Here is a 26,622-nt window from a genome sequence, read left to right on the forward strand (position 1 = left end):
AGGGAACGACTTATGAAAAGTCAATGGTATTTGGTTTGCAGTTGTATTAGCATTGGTACATCTCATTTCCATGGAGATTGTTTAGCCGTGTACCTTCAGTCATGGTTCATTGACTTTGAATACTTGCATAACTTACATGTTAAAGTATTGCTATTTTAATTTCAACATTTACATTATCAAAATAACAAATAGGCGAGACATATCTCTGTGTTAACAGTTTATATGATACAACTTTTGTATATTCTGTGAAGTGTGGATGTACAATGCATTCTATCAAGTTGATATTTTGATATTGTTTATAGAATAAAAAAATACAAACACTTCTGCTGTTTTTGTCTCTCCTAGAGCAATTGGCACTTAGCTAGATATATTTTTTACTTTTTTACAACTTTCAAGGCTTATTCAACATTAAATGCTAAAATATCTAATAAGGTCCATTTCAGAGAGAGAGAGAGAGAGAGAGATAAAGACCTGTAGTTACCTTCATGCATTTAAGTATGTCAGTATGGTCTTTAACCTGATTGTCTTTGATTCACTATCTTGGTGAAATCAGTGTTATCTTTTCAACATGATTTTATTCTCAAAAATTGTTTTTACTGAAATTATATGAAATTGTAACCATTTTACTGCCTATTCCTTTTGTTTACTTTCATTTTCTATTTTAGGACAAGAGAATGAGGCTGCCCAATTATATATAGACCAAGGACAGATAGATCAGGCACTACTTTTGGCTAGAGATTTAGGTAGGAAGGATTGGATTGGTTACTGCTTGGTTGTAGAAGCACAAATTCAGACTACCATTCAGTTTGATGGAAGTGCCATTTCTGACAAGAAAGATGAAGTTGTTGAAAAAGTAAAAGAAGCTTTTGACCTGTTCAAAAACTTGCAAGAAAAAAATTGTTACAAGTTTGTAGATTCCCAGAATGGAGCAGGAGAAGCCAGTCTTTTATTTGGTCAACTGACACATGACATGACTCGTATAAATCTTTCATGGGGAGCTTTTAATAAGGCCAAACCATACAGAAATGAAGTAGCTCAGCTGGAATGTATGAATTGGATGGTATACAACTCTGATCTCACTGACAGAAAAAATATGTTCCAGGTTGTCAAAGGCATGGAAAATTTATATGGTGTGCTGAAAGTCATAACTATGCCAGGGTTGGAGGACAAACAGAGGCTAGATCAGATTCTTCGGTTTTACGGTCTAGAAAATAAAACGAACACAGAAATGATTTATAATCCTACATTGAAACCAAGAATTCTAGGAGTATTGAAATCACAAGGTGCAAATATTAATGAAAAATTTGTGAAAATTGAAATTTCACAACAGAAAGCCAGATTCAGTATTGCACAAGATTTATTGACCAAAGGAAAACATTGGTACAATAGATTGTGCTTAGAGTTTGAGAAGCAACACAAGATGTTAGGTGAATGTTCACTGTATAATATTGGTATTGTGGACAAGTGCCAGACACCATGTTCAAGAGGACTACACAACCAGTTGTCAGATGCCAACTTTAGAAAGTTGATTGAATTAGATGTGCTTTTTGTTGAAATGGAGAGTTATGTTCAATCTGGGGCAAAAAGAATTTCATCAATGCCTGATGAGCTGAAGAGGCTACAAGAAACATTCCTTCATCCCAAAGAAAATGATTACATGTCCTGTAAGCTTCTATTAAACAGTATATATACAAGATTCAGTCGGAAAGAAGGTATTACCATATCAACCAGTAGTGAAGCATTTCGTTTGAAGAAAATGTTTTGTCAAAAGAGGTATGTAAGAATTCAGCTTGAAAGAATGCTAGGAACAAATTATGACAGGGTCAGAGACAAAAACAATAAAATTAGAGAGAAAAATGTGGAACTTTTCATGAATATGATCTTTATTATTAACTTCTTCAATATTTCAACAATTCCTCTTAGCAACATCTTGAAGCAATTTGAACAGGACCTCCTTACTGAATATAGAAATGAACGCATGTCCACAAGATACTTGGAAGAGTTGGGGTTTCTGTTGGAAAAGGATTTAGTTCACTGCTTAGTGCGAAGATTTCTTGAAGCTTATGAATACCTTTCAAGCACAAACAATAATCCTGATTATGCCTTGCGACAGTTTTCCAAATTTATCCAGTTAGAGAGGAGGAAGAATCATGTACCAATGTTACCAGACCTAAATAATCTGATGATGTGGATTGAGTTCTTTTCAGTTACTGCTTTCTGTTTGGAATGTAAATTTACAACCAGACAACATATGTCCTTTGTCATTCCTGCATCATACCTTTCCATTGTCAATTTTGTGGATGCAAGCTTCCTTGGTGATCAAGGAGTTCCTACCTTTGAAGCTATCAATAGATATAATCATGTTCCTGAGCAGGATCTGATAAGAAACCGGACAGAAAGACTTGTTGGTATTTTGGCTGGTACAGATAGGAAAATAAACATCATTCGATTAGTATTTCATAGATTGACAGAAAGCATGAAAGATTGTCAGCCATTGGATGGCCTTGAAGAAGATGATACTACTCTACCATTTGAATATTCGAAAGAAAGAATTGAAAGTATAACAATTGCAGAAAGGGTTCTTATGGCAAGTTTGGTGTTTGTCTGCAACATGGGGCAAATGGTATATACAGACTCAGAAACACATGTTATTGGAGAAATATGCAGAATTAGGTTACCAGAGCATTGCCCAGAAAGGTTAGCACAAGCAGTCAGAGGTGTACAGACAGCAAAAGGCATAGCGGATGTTGTGGATTGCCTGAAAGCCTTACTTGTTCAGAGAGAGGAAAAACTGTTACATTGTTGGTGGCAGTCAAGGCAGAGTCGAAGACATGGTATTGAATTAGACACTGACATTGATATGTCAATATTTCAGGACTCTTTCTTTCTTCCTAAAACTAAAGAGGTCCTTGTTAATCCAGACACTTTCATCGCTAGCCAAACTAATATTGATGACGAAGAAACTGCCACATCCACTGAAGAAAAGGAAAAAATAAGAGCTGAACATGAGGAATATGAAGAGCAACAAAAAAAGACAAAATCAGCTCAAACCATTCTCAATTTCCTAAAACATGTAAAATTCTTGTCAAATTGCCAGAATTTGCGAGAACTTTGTGAAATAGAGCAGGTAAAAATGGACAAATCAAGATCAGCAGACATATTCAGAGATATCATTGTAAATGATAAAATGTGTGGTATTTGTGGAGCTTATTTCAAACCAGAAGAAAGAAACATTGAGCCTGAACAAGACTTAGAAGAAGTCTTATCTGACCATGAATATCCCAGTCTACCACAATCAAACAATCAGCCTATTTCTCCTACAACATCTGGTAACATTCTTCACAAACTGTTTAGTGGAATTAAAAGCTTTGTTGTGGAACCTGACAATCAGACAGGAACTACATCACAAGAAAATACAGAAATAGTGGAAAGTCATTGTGGATTGACTCCATTACAAAAACATGAGAGATTAGAGAGTCATTTAAGTAAACAGCAAGAGTTCAAACTTTTCCAGAGTGCTTACAATAACTACCTGAAGAAAGATGTGGATGATATGAAAATCTTCATAGAAAAGTATGAACTCAAGTCTTCTAAAATAAAGAACCTTTATCCAGACAGTACACTGACTATTGTTCATACAACAACATCATACGACAATGTCATGAAACATATAAGCAAAATTTTGGAGGATAGAGACTGGCAAGACCGTAAGCTTCAACAAATGGTAAAGGAAATGATAGGAAGAGGGAATGAGATATATGATTATGTATTAGATAGATATGAACAACAATCAAAGGTAATTATAACATTGCACATGATCATCTTCTGAAAATGCCAAATAATAGGCAAGAAGTAATGTTAAGCTTAATTTTTTCATTTTGTCAGTCAAAACTATTATTTTCTTGATAATTTTAGATTCTAAACTAGGTGTTGCTATTGAATCTGGTTACTGATTTTTGTCTCGCCTGCTGCCAGACATAGGGGTTACAATTGGCAGTGGCAATGGCTTAATCTTTTTGAATAAACCTTTAATTTCAGAAGGTAGAAGACCTAGATGCTTCATATCTTGTCATATGTCCATTGTCCTTGACCTCATTTTCATGGTTGAGGGACTGCTTAAAAAAAAATTAGATTTTTCTTTGTGAAATACTCACTTATTATGATTAATAGAATTACTACATTTGGTTTATGGGATATTTGCAAGGTCTACATATCTGTCAGACAGGGTTCTGCTGACCTGGACCTCATTTCGAGGATCAGTGATCAATGTCAATAGATATAAGAAGATATGGTATGAGTCTCAATGAGACGACTCTCCATCCAAGTCACAATTTGTAAAAGTAAACCATTATAGGTCAAATCTCAGAAACTATAAGCAAAAGATCAGCTGTATTTGGTATAAGGAATGATTGTAAGGTGTACATATAAATAAGAAGATGTGGTATGAGTGCCAATGAGACAACTATCCATCCAAGTCACAATGTGTAAAAAGTAAACAATTATAGGTCAAAGTACGGCCTTGAACATGGAGCCTTGGCTCACACCGAACAGCAAGTTATAATGGGCCCCAAAAAGACTAGTGTAAAACAATTCAAACAGGAAAACCAATGTTCTAATCTATATAAAAAACGAGAATAACTTATGAACCACACCAACAAACGACAATCACTGAACAACAGGCTCCTGACTTAGACTACTAACAGTAGTATACTGGTGTTCAAAAGTCATAAATCGATTGAGGGAAAACAAATCAGGTTACAAACCAAAACCAATGGAAACACATCAATTATAAGAGGAAAACAATTGAACAACAGGAACACCTAAGTGCAACAAAAAAAAACACCAACACACATAGAAACGAACTATTTGATAACAACTGCCATAATCCTGACTTGGTACAGGACATTTTAAGAACAAATGGTGGGTTGAACCTGGTTTCATGGCATGCCAAACCTCCCGCTTTATGACAATGTTAAAAAATATCACTAAAACACTACATGACAGAAATACAGCACAAACACACGCAAGAACATTCATAACAAAGAAACGCACAAACAAATAATATAATAGTCGACACAACATGTAAACCACAGAACAACAACGAACATATTCCATCAAAGAAAAACACCATAGGATATCAAAAACAGTGACGTGCTTACGTAACTATCATGCAATCTTGAACATTATACAATTATTTTCACAATATTCGTCCAAACAATTTACATGCCAATGATGGTATGGAAAGGCAATATTTTAATTATATGGACTACAAACTATAAGACATAACAGATTAGGACAGGTGCATAAAAATGCAGCGGGTTTAAATGTTTTAACAGGCGCTAACCTTCACGCTAACCTGAAACTGTGGTATAACATTACAACATAAAAAGACACACAATAAAATATCAATTGAAATGTTTTAACTCGATCAAAAAGACAATACACAAAAACAAGTAATAAACAAGTAATAAACAAGTGATAAAAAAGATGTTTCAATGTCAAAAAGACAACTTTAACCTAGGAAAAAATAGCGTTTAATAAAGTAACGTTCACAGGTAAATTTAAATATAATAATTTTGTTGTTTGTTGTTAGGGGTACAAAAACATTTTTTACAAAATAAATTTGTTATTCATAGTACGAGTACAGAAGTGAAAATTTTTTGTCATACTTATCAAAGGTGGTACATATTAAAAATAGTAAGATGAGATATAACACAAAATAAGTAAACATTGAATAACAGAAATGCATTACAAATTGTGTCAACAGGTCAAATTGACACGAAAGTACGATTTGGGAGTACTCACAGTTACTGAAAGCTAGTTAAAAGCCAAAAACAATTAATAATAAAAAATCATGCATCAGAGACTAAAATCAATTAAAACACATCCCAGGCAGGGATTTGGTATTTTAACGCCATGGACAGTCAAGGAAGACATGACTTGTGCTATTCCAAAATTAAAGTAACGACAGGCAGTAGGATAGTTAGGATTTAACCTTATAATAAATATGTATAATGTTATGTATAGATAAAACAATTTCTAAATAGAAAATAAACATGGATGTGTATATATACATCCCAAAAAAACATTCGAAAAGAATACAAATTTAGTTATGTTTTGATTTGTTGATGACAAAATCAATGTTAGTGCCAATGAAAACAATATTCAAAGATCTTATTACAACATTTATAAGATAACTTTACTAATAAGTTTGTTTAAAGGTTCGATAAGTTTACATGGATCACATAGTGATTTCCAAGCTTACATTGATTACGTTGGTTAAAATCTATGACATCACTACACACACAGGCATAACGAACGAGTTGGGATATATAAACACTGTATGATGGAACCAAAGGAACATCACTGTCTAAAAAAGGAAAATTAACAATAAGGAATGAAAAATCTTCTCTTTTGGGTAGTATATTTAGAGAATTCTAGATTATTTAATGAAAAAATATCATCAAGATAACGGTAGTTATTGTTGAATGTGTCAACTAAATGTAACAATGACGTGTCTTTACTGATTTTGGTCATAAACTGTGATTCATAGCAATATAGGAATAAATCTGCTATTAAAGGGGCGCAATTAGTGCCCATATGAATACCTACTACCTGTCGATACACTTTATCGCCGAAATGTACATAAATGTTGTCCAGGAGAAAATTTATAGCTTCAGTCATATCTTCACATTTCCAGTAAGTGTATCTAGCATACTTTCCTTTTTCATTACAGAAAAAGGCTTTCAACGAGTTACAGCAAATAAATTTGCAATGATTTTTCAAAAGACCATTTAATTAAATATGAAAACTTTTTCTTGATAAGATTGTGTGGAAGTGTAGTGTAGAGAGTAGAAAAATAACTGTCAAAAGAATTAAAAGGACCATCAGAAGCACGTATTTTATCTAAAACCTCTAAAGAATTTTTAGCACTCCAAATATAATTAATACCATTATTTTCATAAACTTTATTACAAAAGTTAATAACAAGTTCTTTGATAGTAGTAAGGGAGGTAGTTAGAAGCACTGACAGATTAGTAGTAGAACACTTACTAGATGCAGAGATGAAACGAAATTTAAATGGTTGTTTGTGTAATTTAGGTAACCAGTACATAGTCGGGACTTTCAAATGTTCGAAAGAGGCTTTAAGCTGGGTAGTGGCTGTGATATGCTTGTTTACAAGTTGACTCTCTGTGGAGCATACAGACCTGAATGTAGAAGAATTGATAATTTCATTTTGGAGAACTTCTGTGTAGTAAATGCGTCACACCACCACTACATTGGTGGCTGCTTTGTCTGCCGGTACGAACACAAACCGCTTTGCGAGTACTTGGAGTTTATTTTTTATTCTAGAAATCGGTATATCATGAACCCTATTATTAATTTCAGAATTGTTTTCAAAATGAGATATACGAATATCAACAGTATTCATAATTTTATTCAAATAACTGTCTAGAGATTTTTTATCAGATTTTTCACGTTAACACCAATTTTGACAGGTTTCATATGACCTTAACCTTTTTTGTCAAGCTTTGTTGCGAAAGCAAGATATAGCGATCCTAGATTCCGTTGTCGGTGAAGGCGTCAGCGGCATCAACATTTTGGTTCAGTCTGTGATTAAAGTATTTTTAGACATCAATAACTTTGTCAAACCTTCATGGAATTTTAGGAAATTTGGACAGAAGCTTAGTTATGACCAAAATACAGTAGTCAGAGCAAAATTTTGAAATTATTTATTTTCGTTTTTTCTGTATTTTACTGATAAATGGACTTATTTATTAGTCCCCTACCCTACCGGCGAAGTCAAAGGGGACTTTAGGTTTGCACTCTGTCTGTCTGTCTGTCCATCCGTCAGTTCCGCAAATCAGTTTTCCACACATTTTTTCTTCATGCTTGAAGATATTGATTTGATATTTGGTATATAGTTTATCATGACCAGTAAGAGATCAAATTTGAATTTTGTTTCGGTCTGACGATTTTGTGCAAAGTTATGGTCCTTGGACTTAGAAAATTCACGTAATTAATCAGTTTTCCACACTTTTTGTTTGTTATGCTTGGATATATTGATTTGATATTTGATATATAGTTTTACCATGACAAATTACAGATCAAGTTTGAATTTCGTTTGGTTCAGATGATTATTTTGCAGAGTTATGGTCCTCAGACTTCATGAAAATAATCAGTTTTCCACACTTTTCGTCATGCATGATGATATCGATTGATAATTGTTATATAGTTTACACCATGACAAGTTATAGATCAAGTTAGCATTTTGTATCAGTACAATGAATTTTTAACCGGTAGGGGACTATGTATTGCCATGCAATACTCTCAAAATGCTTGTTTTTTTACAGTTAACAAGTAGATACAGTCTGAGGTAAAAGTTTTTCAGTCATCAATAACTTTGTCAAGCCTTCATGGAATTTTATAAAATTTGGATAGAAGCTTAGCTATGACCAAAATACAGTAGTCAGCAAAATTTTGAAAATATTTATTTTCATTTTTCCGTATTTAACTGATAAATGGACTTAGTTTTTTTAACATTTAACAAGTAGATACAGTCTGGGGTTAAAGATTGTTACACATCAATTACTTTGTCAAACCTTCATAGAATTTAAATGAAACTTTGTCAGAAGCTTTTTTTATGATTAAGAGATAATCAAATAAGTAAAATTTTAAAAGGTTTTTTTTTCATTTTCAGTATTTTTCTAGTAGATGGACTTAGGTTTTTTACAGTTAACATTTACATACAGTCTGAGATTAAACTTTTTTGACATGATAAATATGAAACCTTCATGGATTGTTATGAAACTTGGACAGAAGCTAATCTTCAAGACCATGAAATAACATATGAAGAAAAACGTTGAATTTTTTTTAAAGTTCTGTATTTTACTGATAAATGAACTCACTTTTTAAGTCTACATTACACTTTTACACTGACAGCAGCAATCACAGGCGAGACAAAGGGTTCCGCAAAACCCCTTACAAATATTTTTATGGTTCATTGGATAATGTTAAATTTTTTCAGTTTGGTCTATTTCTCGATACTGTAAGCAATAGGGCCACTATATTTGATGCATTGAATGATTGTAAGATGCACATGTCTGTCTTGCAGCTTTCATCAAGACCATGAAATAGCATATAAAGAAAAAGTTTGAATTTTTTTTTAAATTCTGTATTTTACTGATAAATGAACTCACTTTTTAAGTCAACATTACACTTTTACACTGACAGCAGCAATCACAGGCGAGACGAAGGGTTACGTGGAACCCCTTACAAATTTTTTTTATGGTTCATTGGATAATGTTAATTTTTTTCAGTTTGGTCTATTTCTCAAGATACTGTAAGCAATAGGGCCACTATATTTGATGCATTGAATGATTGTAAGATGCACATGTCTGTCTTGCAGCTTTCATCTGACCTTGATATCATTGTCATGGTCAATGATAAATTTTCATGGTTTATGTTAATCAGATACTATTATCAATTTGTCAACTGCAATTGGTTTCTGGAATGATTGTTAGGTGATCATATCTGTCTAGCAGGGTTTATATGACCTTGACCTCATTTTCATGGTTAATTAGTTAATGTTAAGTTTTCATAATTATTTCTATTTCTCAGATACTATTAGCAATAGGTGAACTATATTTGGTGTATGTAATGATTGCATGGTTTTCATGTTGTCTGGCATAGTTCATCTGACCTTGACCTCATTTTATGGTTCATTGGTCAATGTTCAATTTTCATATTCAGGTCTGTTTCTCAGATACTGTAAGCAAAAGTCTAATTATATTCGGTTTATAGTATGAAATTCAATCATGATAAGTAAAGCAGGCTAGACATTTCTGTGTATGCACTCTTGTTAGTATGGCAGGTGGGCAGCTCCAAACCATTTTTGTGTGTAAACTTGAGAACTGTTCATCTAATCCTTCACAATTTTTGCGAAATGTTCCTCATGACCACATTTATTTTTTTTAATATGCCCTTTGGGAGTTTTGGAATTAATTGGGAAATGCACCTTAATGATATTTCTGTGTGATAACTTCAGAACTTTTCAACCAATCCTTTTCAAATTATAATATGTTTTTTATGCCCCCGCAGTAGGCAATTTGGGCATTAAGTGTTACTCTTGACCGTCTGTCCCATTTACATTTCTTCACTCTAACTTAAGGTTATCTCATCCAAATATTATGAAACTCATACATGATGCTCAGAACCAAAACTTGCAGACAGAGTTTGAATTTTGGCAGTGAGTCACTTACTGTTCTAGAGGAGTCCCCCTTTATAACTTGGAAAATTGCAATTTTTTTGTTTCCTCACTCTAAGTTTATCTCATTCAAATTTAATGAAATTCATACACAATGCTGAGAACCAAAAATTGCAGGCAGAGTTCCAATTTGGGCAGTGAGTCACTTACCGTTCTAGAAATATGCCTCTTTATAAATTGGAAGATTGCAAAGGAGTATGAGCAATAAAGCCCTTATTTGGTCCAATTATTACTTCAAATTTCAAAGTTATCATACATAATCTTAAATTTTTTCTTACTAGACATAGGTACAAGTTATTCAGAAAATAAAAGAAATTTCACATTTATCGAGTTACCATGGCAACAGACCATGACGAAATTTGTATATTTCGTAGAATTTAATCAATTTCCTTGTTTTTCATCAAATTTTAAGTATACTTTAGATAGGCAAAGTATGTGCACACCTAAGAAACAACTTTATACTTGGTGAGATTATGTCAATAGTTATAATAAAACTTCTCTTCAATTATTTTGTTGTTTCTTGGCTGTGCACGATGTTTTGGCCATGGAAATAATGATTGAAAACTACATAAATTCTGTATTTTTCATCGTTTTCATGAAAACGATACATATCATGATGTAATTGTGACGTCATCAGATAAAAATTCTTATGTGTTTCATTTATATTTTTTGACTCTGTGCATTTCCAAAAATTTTATGCTAATTTGAAATAGTTGTCTAACATTTTATTTTCTTGGGCCAAAACGGGGCCTTAATGCCCCTCCTCCTATTTTTTTCGTTTTCGCACTCTAACTAAAGTTTGTTTCATTCAAATTTTATGAAACTCATACACAATGCTAAGAACTACAACACACAGAGAGAGTTTAAATTTTAGCAGTATGTCATTAACCGTTCTAGAGTTATAACCCTTTATAACTTGGAAAATTGTAAATTTTTCAGTTTCTGTTCAAACAAATCTTTTCAAATTTTAATATGTTTTCATCATGACATACGTTTGATTTTGATTTGACATTATGAGATGATGGTCCTTAATTTAATGAAAAGCTTATTTATGTAATTTCCTTGTGATAAGTTGAAAACCATTTAATATTTTTAATATGTTGATTTGGGTGACAAAATGGAGGTCAGGTTTGATATTGACAATTTTAACTTATGTGACTTGTTCAGGAGTTATGACCCTTGATTGCTTTAGCAATGTCAATTTTTTAGATTTTTGATGGGGTTTATGATGCTGAATTTTAGTTTCTTAGTAGTGTTTTTGTTTTGGTCATACTTGTGTCTGTTTTGCTTTGACTATTGGTTTTTAAATCCTGCTTGGTATCCCTCTGCCTCTTTTCGTAAATTAAGGAAAGTCAAATTTGCTGTAATTTTGACTGACTCTTGTTAAGTTTGAATATTTCACATATAGTTTCATTCAATTTTTAGCTCACCTGGCCCAAAGGGCCAAGTGAGCTTTTCTCATCACTTGGCGTCCGTCGTCCGTCATCGTCGTCATTAACTTTTACAAAAATCTTCTCCTCTGAAACTACTTGGCCAAATTAAACCAAACTTGGCCACAATCATCATTGGGGTATCTAGTTTAAAAAATGTGTCCGGTGACCTGGCCAACCAACCAAGATGGCCGCCATGGTTAAAAATAGAACATAGGGGTAAAATGTAGATTTTGGCTTATATCTCTGAAACCAAAGCATTTAGAGCAAATCTGACATGGGGTAAAATTGTTTATCAGGTCAAGATCTATCTGCCCTGAAATTTTCAGATGAATCTGACAACCCGATGTTGGGTTGCTGCCCCTGAATTGGTAATTTTAAGGAAATTTTGCCGTTTTTGGTTATTATCTTGAATATTATTATAGATAGAGATAAACTGTAAACAGCAATAATGTTCAGCAAAGTAAGATCTACAAATAAGTCAACTTGACCAAAATGGTCAGTTGACCCCTTGAGGAGTTATTGCCCTTTATAGTCAATTTTTTACAATTTTCATAAATTTTGTAAATTTTTGTAAATTTTTACAAAATATTTTCCACTGTAACTACTGGGCCAAGTTCATTAAAGATAGAGATAATTGTAAGCAGCAAGAATGTTCAGTAAAGTAAGATCTACAAACACATCACCATCACCAAAACACAATTTTGTCATGAATCCATCTGTTTCCTTTGTTTATTTATTTATTTATTTACAATGAATTCTTAACCAGTAGGGGACTATGTATTGCCATGCAATACTCTCAGAATGCTTGTTTAAAAAAAAAATAGATTGTATTATGAATAGAAAGAGATAATTAATGAGATAGCAACCAAACAATAAATTGAAATAATTGGCTCTTGGACTGATAATACATCTGATATGAAAAATAACATGTTATGATCTTTTTATCATATGCTTCAACAATGGAGAAAAATAACAGTTTAATATATTGATCCTTTTAAGTGGTTCTCAAGTAGAAAAGTTTACGGACGACGAACGCCAAATGTAATACATCCGAGTAATGTTGAAATGCCATGCGATAACGTTACGAAAAGGCATGCCTTATTAGCGGGAAGCAGTTGATAAATTTTTCATATCAGCCTGCTAAGCACAATTTAAAAAAATATGGAATTCACGTAAATTTAATGCTATTATCATACTGTAAAAATTATAAGTTATTTACACTAAGTATATGATAAAATGATTTATCAACCGAGGAGATATGATATTTTATTATATTACTTTTTTATCCATTTCCAATTTTCTAGTATTTGCTCAAGATAACTGCTTCTTGATTTTAACGTTGACTTTGGAAAAAATGTAGGTACATGTTAGCTGTTCCAATTCTCATATTAATAACCTCTGATGATTTTTCCCATGGTGAATATAATGTTTTATTAAAGACAATTCCTTACGTTTTTAGCCAATGAGAATAGAGAAAATTTATAGTCATAATAATAATTGTATTTTGTCAGGTTCCGTAAATTTAATATTTTTTAGCTTCATCTAATTTTTCCATTTTGTTGTTTGGTTTCTGTCTCGCTGACATAGATTTATGACATCATACACATTCTTTTTTTTTCTTCTTCTTTTTCCACCAAGGGTGACTGGGGAAATTCAGTATTATAGAAAAAATAAAAACTCAACAGTAGTTGATGCTTCATTGATATTTTGTCATATCCATGCCATATAATTTGCATATTACTTTTACAATAATTACCATACTTGTGAGTTCATTTACATTTAGATAGTTTTATGGTTGTCCCTAAATGTTGCATTTCTGTAAATATTGACAATGCAATTTCCCATAGGAACTCCTTTTACGGCTAAAACTGTACCACTTTTACTATAAAGTTTTGAAAAAAATCATATCCTAGAATGGAAAGTTCATATGCACTACAATTTTTTTCAAAGGTCAAAATATAGGGCTGTGCGGCATATTTTCAACGTTTATATGCCCTGAACTTCTAAGAGTTTAAACTAACACTTAATTTCTTAACTATCCCCACCTTGACTGTAGGATTACCACAGATTTCTATATAGACAATATGCATATGTATATTTACTGGTAACATTCCCAAGTTATGTCTCTATGAGATGAAACCTAGAGATCATAACTGGGAAACAAAATTAATTATCTATGAATATTCTATATCTCCCCAAAAGAGGCGTGGTTTGAGAAACAGCTGTATTTACAAAGTGCAACCTATAGAAGTAAATCAAATAACCTGGTTTTCCTCTGTTTTCTATCATAATACTGTGGATTCATTTATTTATGTGGATACCAATTTTGGATGAAGGAAAAATTGTAGTTTCTTGGATATTTGATTTGGTGGTGTTGCCAAAGTCTGCATATAAACTTTAGAAAATGTGTACTACATTGAATATTGAAATTTGTGGTTGTTCTATACCAACGAAAACCACGAAAATTGGTGGAGAAAAGACTTGTTTTGTTTTTGTTTTATTTTTATTTGTTTACTAAATTATCAAGATTGTGATTAGTATATAATAAACCAAGACAAAAACAAAACAAAAGGGATTTAGAAAATCAAACTTAAACCAAAAAAAACACATGTGCAATGTAATCCCAAATCAATGCAAGCGTGTTTTAAAGAAGCTTTGTTTTCCAGGTCTCTTCAAAGAAGACACCAGTTCAGCAATATAGACAGGAAGATGATTATAATGATGCTGACAACTATGACGATTTTGAGCCAGTGGTGCCTGGACCAAAGACTAAAGAATTTGTCAACAGCAAGTACAAACAGGCAGGAAAAAGACGTGGAAAATGAAGGAAATCATGTTTATGAATCAGATCAAAAGATTTATAAATACCGTCCCTTAATGCATGTTTGCCTTTAATTTTGATATTTTATTTATATTTGATAAAGATGTTGCTTTATGAAGATAGTTTTGTAAGCTTAAGTGTTTCTTGAGATCCTATTTTGTTTGTTTTATAGTAATTTCCTGATGTGATTAAGTAAAATGGAATTTGGAAAAAAAGAAATGATTAATATATAGATTTTTTTTTCTTTGACATGAAATATTTTGGTTTCTATTTACATTTATACAGAACTAATAACCTGTTTACTTTGACAAAAGTGTTCCATCCTGCACTATTTTTTTTTAAAGTGTATTGTAAAGTACAAGGAACCTTGTATGTAAGAACAGATTATGTTATATTCCTACTATTTTTCTCACACAAAAAAGCATTGTTTAAGAAATCTTTTGTGGGGAAAAAAATAAATCTAATTAAATATGTGATTATTGTAACAACAAAATGTAAAACTGACTTATTTACATTTCACAGTGAACCAAATAAATGACTGTCTATCTCAGTGGCAATTATTGTGAGTGACTCTGACAGTCTTTTTCAACTTTTATTACTGTTTAACAAACTGTTTACAAGAGGTCTTTTTTTTTAAATATCAAGAACTGTGCTATTTGAATCAATGGGTATAATGTAGTCTTTGGCATTCCTAATTATGATGATGAATTTTAAAACATTTAATTAACAATGAGCAGTATTTGGAATGAATGAAAAATCTTCTCTGCACATGTATATAAAAAAATGTATGATTAATTCTGTTATGGAAGAAGAGAAGATTCCCGCGAAGTTATTATTTGTTCAAATATTATTGGCCAAAATCATAAGCACTTTTCTCTTTGTTTAAGTTCAATATTTTCCCATGTTTGATCTGGGAACAGTATATCTAACGGGAAATGAATCTGATACGCTTTTCAGTATAAAATTGATAAAATCTCGGACTCCCCGAGATTTACGGATTTTGGTAGCGTCTGACTGAAAAACTATCAGAACTGCTCAACAAATAAACCACATAACTCTAATTGTAAATAAATACAAGTTTTATCATTTAGTAGATATATTTTGTCATATAAAATTACCAAAATAAGTTTTATTTATTTGATGTGAAGTGTTTTATAATAGTTTGGGAATTTGTAAATCATCGCGGCAATGGCCGCCATTTTTTTATTACCTTGTTTGCATTCTGCACAATTCTGTGATGAAATGCTTGCGATTTTAACAAATTTGAAGTGACAGAATACAAGTTTGATACACTAGCATCACTATAAAACTAGTTTGAATGACATTTTATTGATAATATCAGAAATTATTAGGATAATAGCGAGTCCGTTTTTAACACATGTCCGTTTCTGTATCGTATCTTTATTAACTATGGCACGACGATTAAATCGACGACAATCAGGTAGTGTCAAGTCCCGTCAATATATATGTTCCTGGTTTGATGGAAACAAAATTATTGTGTTTGATAATTATGAATTATTGATCCAGATAAAAACAGTATGAAATCCATTGTTAATATGGGTTGGTCAGAGGTAGCAATTTCCCCTTTATGAAAAGGATAAAAAAAAAAAACAAGCCTTATTTGGCCTTATATTGAATCATATAAAAAAAATTATGTAAATTTTGGGTTAAATAATTCATAGGTATATGCAAAGTTTTAACAGTAGTCAGATTTAAATATTCTTTGATATTTCAAGGATGATGTTATAAATTTTATGTTCCTTTAAGAAATGACAACAATTGCTTAGTTTTACTACATTTTGTCAACATCTTATAACCAAGTTAATATTTAAAAGTCTGTTTTTCTTTTCATCATTATACAACTTTTTGAAATGGTTAAAAAATTGAATTTCCAAAAAGGTTGTTTCAGCTTGTAAACTGTTGTCTTGATTATAAGGTATTCTACTGATTGTTATGTAAAATATCAGGGGCGAGTTACAATTTGGTGATTATTGTAGCAAACAAGTAAACAGGTTTTATTGTGTAGCTTGAATCTTTTATTAAGGATGTTCGCTACTCTGTTTCAAAATAACAAGCTTTAAAAAAGACTGTTATAAATTGATAGTATATAAATAAAGGAACTAAGAAAGCAGATAAAAATGAAGGGTCCGTGTGCTTATTTTCGATATATAAGCCATTGAAAATTTGGCGGGAAATGAATCTCTCTAGATTTTTCATACTTTTAACATTGGCACCTTTTTTCTGTCTAAAAGTATGTAAAAATAACAAGGATTTAATAAGATTTTCAAAGATGGCATTTTAAACTATATTTAATCAAATAATGAAAAGAAAAGTAGGGGTTAGTGGGCAAAAAGTTTTAATGGCACTACATGGATAAAACCAGAGGATTCCGAATATCTGGCAAAAATTCAAAAACAAGAGGAGTGAACATCCTTAAGTCACAACCCACAATTCAAAATTTAATAATGTGAATTTTCCTTCCTTGACCTCCTACTTATGTTTTTACTACAAGAAAGCTGATCAAACTTTCTTTTTAAGGGGTTGGGTATTTTTCAGTTTCAATAAAGAGGAATCAAATTTAAAGAAAGTAATACTTACACAAACCAAATTGTGGACTTTATCACATATTAGGACCACTCTGTCTCAAGTAGTATCATTGCACCTTCACAGCATTAGGTTGACCACTTGGAAAATACTCTATATCATTATACAACCAGATTTTATTATTCAAAGCAACAGCCTATAAAATACCAATATTCTTATATAAGATTGTTTGCAACCCTTTGTATAGTAATTAAAATTTGTTCAAAATTTTATTTTGTTGGTTAAGAAATATAAAGAAATACATGTAATAATTATATTTTTTAGCTCCGATATTCTGATTTCATACTGATGTGGTTTGTAAGAAAGTATATGGGAAGTTGGGGAAAAGAGGAAATATTTTTTTAAATTTCATTTAAAGTTTGCTCAAATATGTACCTTTGTAAATACTGTAGCAGGTCAATATAATACCTTTGTTGGATGAGTTGCAAACTTCTAATTGTAAGACTGTTTGAAAAATCAGTATTTGAATAATGTTTCCAGTGTTTTATTCATTTTATGAATCATATTTTGATCTGAGGTCCTGTCTATTCAGGTAGTCAATAAAATCTTGGTAAATTGATTTATACTGCAATCAGCCAACTATTGTGCAAATGGCAGAAAATATGTTTTTGTTTCTTTTTAGCTCACCTGGCCCAAAGGCTTTTCTCATTACTTGGCGTCCGTCGTCGTTAGCTTTTTACAAAAATCTTCTCCTCTGAAACCACTGGGCTAAATTTAACCAAACTTGGCCACAATCATCATTAGGGTATCTAGTTTAAAAAATGTGTCCGATGACCCCGCCAACCAACCAAGATGGCCGCCATGGCTAAAAATAGAACATAGGGGTAAAATGTAGATTTTGGCTTATATCTCTGAAACCAAAGCATTTAGAGTAAATCTGACATAGGGTAAAACTGATTATCAGGTCAAGATCTATCTGCCCTGAAATTTTCAGACAAATCTGACAACCTGTTGTTGGGTTGCTGCCCCTGAATTGGTAATTTTAAGGAAATTTTGCAGTTTTTGGTTATTATCTTGAATATTATTATAGATAGAGATAAACTGTAAACAGCAATAATGTTCAGCAAAGTAAGATCTACAAATAAGTTGTCATAACAAAAATTGTCAGACGACCCCTTTAGGAGTTATTGCCCTTAATAGTCAATTTTTAACAATTTTTTGTAAATTTTTGTAATCTTTTACAAAAATCTTCTTCTCTGAAACTACTGAGACAAATTTAACCATACTTGGCCATAATCATTATTAGGGTATCTAGTTACAAATATTTGTCCGATGACCCCGCCTTCCAACCATCATGGCCGACTTGGTTAAAAATAGAACATAGGGGTAAAATGCAGTTTTTGGTTTATATCTCTGAAACTAAAGCATTTAGAGCAAATCTGACAGGTGGCAAAAATGTTCATCAGATTTAGATTTATCTGCCCTGACATTTTCAGACGAATCAGACAACCCGTTGTTGGGTTGCTGCCCTCTGAGTTAGTAATTTTACAAAAATTTTGCAGTTTTTTGTTATTATCTTAGATATCATTATAATATCTAATATCTAATACTATTAATTATGATTTTAACCTTATTTTTATACGCCCGTTTACGGGACGTATTATGGTATACCTCTGTCCGTCTGTCCGTCCGTCCGTCCGTCTGTCCGTCCGTCCGTCTGTCCGTCCGTCGTCAACATGTCGGACATTAACTCAAAAACGCTTTAACCAATTTGCATAAAACTTTGGTGAATTGTTTATATCTATTGACGTGAGCTCCCTTTCGTTTTTTATAAATTTTAGATTTTACGTTTCCGAGTTATGGGGTTTTATTTATTAAAAAAAGGGAGATTTTCCAGTTTTCAGACAATAACTCAAGAATGCTTTCACCAACTTGCAAGAAATTGTGGTGAATTGTTTATAACTATTGACATGAGCTCCCTTTCGATTTTTATATATTTTAGATTTTACGTTTTCGAGTTACAGGGTTTTATTCATAAAAAAAGGGGGATTTTCCAGTTTTCAGACAAAAAATCAAAATTGCTTTCAGCAGTTCTTATGAAACTTTGGTGAATTGTTTATATCTATTGAGGTAAGCTCCTTTTAGAATTTTATAAATTTTACATTTTACATTTCTGAGTTATGGGGTTTTATTCATTAAAAAAGGGGGGATTTTCCCGTTTTGGACAATAACTCAAAAATGCTGTCAGCAATTCTCATGAAACTTTGGTGAATTGTTTATATCTTTTGATGTAAGCTCCCTTTACATTTTCATAAATTTCTAATATGACATTGAGAATTAATTGTGAACTTTAATTGTTTATAGTCTGACAACAGATTTACTAAGTATTGCGCAACAGTGTATTGCACAACAGCAAGAAATCTTTAATTGAATATAATTTCAATTCAATTCATATAACCAATTTCAAGTTCTTTGACTACATTTATTCAGAAACCTATAATATGTCAAATATTTGATACAATCCTAATTCAGACCTGTATCAAGCTTGAATATTGTGTCCATTTTTGCCCCAACTGTTCAGGGTTGGACCTCTGCGGGCGTATCCAGCTGCGCTCAGCGAAGCAGTTTATTCATGATTTCCAAAGCATCAGTAAATACAGGTGAGCGACACAGGCTCTTGAGAGCCTCTAGTTATAAAGTGTTTTGTTATCTTGCTTTAGCCTTGAGCGAATTGCAGTTTTAACATTACTGTTCAATTTTGGGTCCTCTCTGCAGTTTGTGTTTAACCATGTTGATTTCTGTATAAAACCTAAGAAAACAATTTGGAATTAAAAACATTAAAGTGCCAGGATAAAAATAATATATGTATATTGTTGGATGATTGCTACAAAACAAGAGAAAAGCTTGGCCAGCCTTGCCTTTCCATCTGCTTCTAAAATCTTGTGCAAATGAATTTTATGTTTACTGAAAATGTTCATTTATTGTGCACCTATATTGTATTATGGAATCAATGAAAATATACTTATTATATTAAAAGCCTTGTGGAGACAAGTGAATCTTTAGTATATATCTCCACTTAACATTTACAATTCTGCTGTGAATTAAATTACCAATGAAAAGTACTAATCTTTTGTTATGGTCTCATAAGGTTGTCACATGTATAGAAAAGGAAAAAAAATATATTTTAGGGTAAAAAAGCTTTTTTTGAATAAATGGTATTAAAGTAGAAATCATCAGAAATTTACAAAATAATTTAATACATTCATATTTATTGGCATTATATAAATGTAGATTACTTCAGCAGAGAATTGACTATTTAAGTACCCTTTATGAATATGGATGTATATATATAACTGTAAGCTACTAGGAAACTTGCTTTGATTGATTAATTAGTTTTATTAATTAAACTGCAATTTTGTGTCAGACAGGACAGTTACTGATGAAGTGTAGTTCTTTAGAAAAAATCAATGGTAATTTGAAAAGGGCAAACTTAATAAGATTGTCTTACATCTAATGTACTGCTACTGGGAAAAATTTTATCAAGCCTACTTAGTTTTTTACCAGCATATAGGATGAACAAGCTCATCTTAATTAAATATTCAATTCAGTCTGACAGCTTCAGACGTTCTCAATGTTGACTTTTTATACAACTGTAAAAAATTTGCGTTCATATAATGCTATCATGTCGTCGTCCAAAGACACATTTGGTTTCCGGACGATAACTTTAGTTTAAGTGAATGGATCTCTGTGAAATTTTACCAGAAGGTTCAATACCACAAAAGGAAGGTTGGGATTGATTTTGGGGGTAATTGCCCTAAATGTTCAGGAATTAGGGGCAAAAAGGGGCCAAAAACACGCATTTTTCTAGTTTCCAGACAATGACTTTTGTTTAAGTGTATGGATCTCTCTGAAATTGTACTACAAGGTTCCATACCACAAAGGGAAGGCTGGGATTGAGTTTGGGGGTAATTGCCTTAAACATTTGGAAATTAGGGCCAAAAACAAGCATTTTTCTAGTTTCCAGACAATAACTTTTGTTTAAGAGTATGGATCTCTCTGAAATTGTACTACAAGGTTCCATACCACAAAGGGAAGGCTGGGATTGAGTTTGGGGTTAACTGCCAAACGTTTAGAAATTAGGGGCAAAAAAGTGGCCAAAAACAAGCATTTTTCTAGTTTCCAGACAATAACTTGTGTTAAAGTTTATTGCACTCTCTGAAATTATACATTTTTCCTGAAAAGAAAATAATCTTCAAATTTTCAAAAAAAAAATTTTTTTCTCTAAATTTTTCATTTTTTCTGATTTATATATAAAAGCAACAAATACTGATATGGCAGGAGATACACACCAGTATTGCACAATAGCAAGAAATCTTCAATTGAAAATAAATACAAATCTTTTAACCAATTTCAATGGGATTAAATTAAGTCTTTAATTTTGGGGGTTCTAACCTTGTATTACTATTTTGGATATTTAAATAAGTCTTGCTTTGTAATAACACATACTATTTTGACTTAATTTGAGTTAGGCTGTCTTTGACCTCTAAATTATATCCCTGGAATCAGGTAATCACTAATTTTTTTTTTAATTTAGCCATTTTATATCAGATAATTCCATCAATTTTTAACCCTAAGCCATGTGATAATAAGTAATACAATTTTTGTTTACCTATGGTCATTTCATTTTAAAAAGGTAATAGCCATGAGCATATGAAAACCAGTCAGTACCCTTTTTATTTTGCGGTTGTATATTGGTATGACGTTGGCGTCGTCGTCCGAAGACACATTGGTTTTCGTACTCTAACTTTAGTTGAAGTGAATGGATCTCTATGAAATTTTACCATAAGGTTCAATACCACAAAAGGAAGGTTGGGATTGATTTTGGGGATTATGGTACCAATAGTTAAGGAATAAGGGGCCAAAAATAAGCATTTTTGTAACTTCCAGACATAACTTGTGTGTTAGTGTATGGATCTCTCTGACATTGTACCACAAGGTTCCATATCACACGGGGAATGCTGGGATTGATTTTGGGGGTAATTGCCTCAAAATATTAGGAATAAGGGGCCAAAAAAAGGAGCAAAAAACAAGCATTTTTCTAGTTTCAGGACAATAACTTGTGTGTAAGTGTATGGATCTTTCTGAAATTATACTACAAGGTTCCATATCACAAATGGAAAGCTGGAATTGAGTTTGGGGGTAATTGCCCAAAAAGTTTAGGAAAAAGGGGCCAAAAATAAGCATTTTTCTAGTTTCCAGACAATAACTTGTGTTCAAGTGTATGGATCTCTCTGAAATTGTACTGCAAGGTACCATACCACAAAGGGAAGGCTGGGATTGATTTTGGGGGTAATTGCTTCAAAATTTTAGGAATTGGGGGCAAAAAACAAGCATTTTTCTAGTGTCAGGACAATAACTTGTAAGTGTATGGATCTTTATGAAATTGTACTACAAGGTTCCATATCACAAAGGGAAAGCTGGGTTTGAGTTTGGGGGTAGTTGCCCTAAATGTTTAGGAATTTGGGGCCAAAAACAAGCATTTTTCTAGTTTCCAGACAATAACTTGTGTTCAAGTGTATGGATCTCTCTGAAATTGTACTGCAGGTACCATACCACAAAGGGAAGGCTGGGATTGAGTTTGGGGGTGATGAATCATAAGGGGGTTCAAAAAATTGGGGGGGGGGATATTTTTTTCTTTAAAATTTTCCATTTTAAATTGGTTATTTCTGATTTATATATAAAAGCAAATATAATGATATGGTTTGAATAGGTAAATTAAAAAATTTTAAGTTCTTAGACCACATTCATTCTGTGTCAGAAACCTGTGCTGTGTCAAATATTTAATCACAATCCAAATTCAGTGCTGTATCAAGCTTGAATGTTGTGTCCATACTTGCCCCAACTGTTCAGGGTTCGACCTCTGCGGTCGTATCAAGCTGCGCCCAGCGGAGCATGTTATTTAGACTTGTGTACTGTGAAATCACGTAATTTTTAGATTTTAGATTCCCTGTTTGTCTTGATTTTTCAAACTCTGCCTTTGTGAAATGTTGAAATATTAGATAAGTTCAGTTGATAATAGCTTTATAATGTTCATATTCCACTCTCTATATAGAACACAATATTATATGTAGTTACATGATTACATCACACTACAAATGTAAATATGTTATTGCTAAGAAGTTTTTTCTTTATAAAATATGTTTTTGAGAACATTTTGTAAAAATGTTTCTGAGGTTGTTTTTGTTAATTTTTGTTTAATTTCAAATAAATTGTTTCTTAAAACATTGTATTTTTTAAAAATTATTTTGATTATTAATCCGTACTAGAAGGTGTATTAAGTAAAACGAAGAAGACCATACATTGAAAGTATGGTTAAAAAAACTCTGTTCCACTTAGCCACCACTAGGCATATGTTAAAAAATTGATTATGCTCTCTAACTTTAAAACCAAGTTCAAGGATGAAAATTGTCATGATAATTCACCATTACTTTACTTTAAATGGAAGAAAATGGAACATTGATGATCATGGTTAAAAAAAAAAGTTAAAATTGGACACACATGAGCAAATTGTTGTATGTGGAATAACCATTATTTCAATAAAAAAAAAAAAGGTATTTACATGCAGCAAGGCCCTCTTTGAAGGTTCCCATCACTATCCTCTCTTGCATCTTATATAAATTGGAACTTGTATTGATTTTCATTATACCCCCAGCTTTCCGAAGCAAGCAGTGTATAGTGATGTAGGAGTCTGCTCATTTGTTTGTCCATGCTTTGTACGACTTTTTCATCTGCAATTGTCCTTAAACTACTTGAGAGATTGTTTTTAAGCTTTCAGATATTCTTTATACTCCGCTGATGTTGTTATACCTCTCCTATTTCATTTCTCCATCTGAATGATTTTGGGGCTTTGCTTTGGCATGACATGGAATATTTCATATCTACACACTTCAGTACACCATTGTGTCCCCTTCTCCTTAACCCCTAATTATGATGAAATTTCTCAGAATCATCTACATATTATGCCATTGTGCACCTGCTAGTTTGTTTTTTGATACTTTTGGGGATTTCTCTTCAATCTCAAATCATGGATTTTGCCATTGCTTTCTCTTGGGCTACCCAATTTGTATCAGTAAGTCCTAAAACCCTTATCAAAATTTATGGGGGCCTCGGTGGCCTAGTGGTCTAAGTAGTTACTACTGTAATCACTAGCCAGTCATCACTGAGGTTGTGAGTTCGAACCCCGCTCGTGCGGGTGCACTCGACTCCAATCTTAATTAACTAGGATTGTCAGTTTTCCTATCGAAGGTCGTGGTTTTCTCTGGGCACTCAGGCTTCCTCCGCCAATAAAAACTGGCCGCCACGAAATAGCCCAAAAGCGGTGCTTAAAAGTGGCGTTTAAACACCAAAAATCAAAAAAATCAAATCAAAATTTATGGAAACTTACTCAAAATCTTCTCCTGTAATGCCATTGTGCACCCCTATTTTGTATTTTATATACGTTATTTTTTATGCATTAAGTTTTACCCTTGTACGTCTGTCTGTCAGTACGTCCCGAAATTGGTTTCTGTTCTCTAACTTTAGTTAGCCTCAACCAAATGTTATGAAACTTGCAGGTATGCACAATGCTCATTACCACAAATCACAGATCAAGTTTGAATTTTTATCTTTCTAGAGTTACACCCCTGTACAAATGGAAAAATTGCTGAATTTTTCATTTCCATTCTCTAACAAGTTTGCCCCAACCAAATGTTATGAATCTTATACACAATGCTTATTACCACAAAACACAGATCAAATTTGAAATTTGGTGGCGTCACTTTTAACGTTATGGAGTTATGCCCCTTTACAAATGGAAAAATTGCTGAATTTTTGGTTTCCATTCTCTAACTTAAGTTAGCCTCAACCAAATGTTATTAAACTTGTACACAATGCTTATTACCACAAAACTCAGATCAAGTCTAATTTTTGGTAGCGTCACTTTTACCATTCGTGAGTTATGTCCCTTTATAAGGTTATATGCAAGCGGGGGCATCATCTGTGTCCCATGGACACATTCCCCATTTATTTGGAACTAGTTAAGCATATCATTAACATTGCCATTGTTTTATGTGGGGGCTGTGGCATCATTTCACGAGCTTTGCTCACAGTATCTCTAGTTTATTTTATTTTCTGTAATGAAATGCATATACAAATGTACCTTAAGCATTGCTTCAGATTTTGTTTTTCTGTTCTGTGTATGAAGTTTTTATATGAAATCTACTTGGCAGTACAATGGCTATTTTCAAAATAGAATGTATTATTTCTTTATAAAATTAAGTATTGTTTTATTGTTAGCTCACCTGTCTCAAAGTGAGCTATTTTCATATCACCTCCTCTAAAACCTCTTTGCTAATAAAAACCAACTGAGCTAGAATAATAATTTGACATTTATTTTATCTTGCTTTTAATGTAAGCCCTTTTTACTGTTCAAACTGCTGTATTGCATTCAAAGCTGCATGTTGACTGGAAAAGTGTTTTTGTCCCAAAATGAATAATTTGTGTTTTGACACATTTTCTATTAGATGACACCATATGACAGTCAATACTATGAAGTTTAAGCCAAATACACCAGGAGCTGTTTCACAAAAGGCAGGTGTTTTTAAAATAGCTTTCTTAATTTTTGTCTCGCCTGCGACGAAATTCTGGAAAGCTAGACGTAGGGATTGCTTTTATGGAGACGGCGATGACGACGTCAACAATTGTTAAGTTTTCTGCTTAAGTTAGTTTGATAGGAAGTACTTATGATAGATCAATGATATTTTGTATGAAGTTGCATTACTATCAGCACATATCAGTTTGACGACTATTTTGAGGCCCTGCCCCTAGGCCATGGTCCAGTGACTTTGAATTAATTAGCCATTTTAAATGTTAAGTTTTCTGCTTAAGTTAAATTGATAGGAACTACTAGTGATAGTTCAATGATATTTTCTATAAAAATGCATTACTGTCAGTACATATCAGTTTTACGACTATTTTAAGGCCCTGCCCCCCGAGGTTATGGTCCATTGACTTTCAATCAGTTGATAATTTTCTATGTTAAGTTTTATTATTAAAAGAGGGGCGAAAGATACCAAAGGGACATTCAAACTCACAAGTCGAAAATAAACTGACAACACCATGGCTAAAAAAGAAAAAGACACACAGGCAAACAATAGTACACAAAACACAACATAGAAAACTGAAGACTGAGCAACACGAACCCCACCAAAAACTGGGGGTAATCTCAGGTGCTCCGGAAGGGTAAGCAGATCCTGCTCCACATGTGGCACCTGTCGTATTGCTCATGTTAGTACAAACCTGGTAATAAGTCTAATTTGGTAGGTCACATTCGGGAAAGGGGATGGGATTGTAGTTACGACATTAGGAACATATCCGCTATCTTCTGTGAAACGGATATTCCGTAACGGTCAACCAACTCGTGATGGCGTCCGTAAAATTTACGAAGGGATGATTTTAACTTCACCACTTGGAACTCTTGGTTTAATAGCTTCCTTGTGACCAGCAATCCTCTATCAAGG

The 26,622-nt window shown here is 32.6% G+C and overlaps 1 protein-coding gene across 1 annotated transcript in view; it reads left to right on the plus strand.

The window, feature by feature from the left end:
* The window catches only part of LOC127707379 (TPR and ankyrin repeat-containing protein 1-like), a 129,916-nt gene extending 106,566 nt beyond the window's left edge, over positions 1-23,350 (plus strand). The window contains exons 29-30 of the mRNA XM_052211867.1: positions 666-3,796; positions 14,367-23,350. Coding sequence (XP_052067827.1) covers positions 666-3,796; positions 14,367-14,525 — 3,290 coding nt within the window. The 3' untranslated portion in view covers positions 14,526-23,350. The remainder of the gene's footprint in view (positions 1-665; positions 3,797-14,366) is intronic.
* Positions 23,351-26,622: the final 3,272 nt, after the last annotated feature.

Source organism: Mytilus californianus, unplaced genomic scaffold (genome assembly GCF_021869535.1).
Source record: "Mytilus californianus isolate M0D057914Y unplaced genomic scaffold, xbMytCali1.0.p SCAF_1, whole genome shotgun sequence".
NCBI lineage: Eukaryota > Metazoa > Mollusca > Bivalvia > Mytilida > Mytilidae > Mytilus > Mytilus californianus.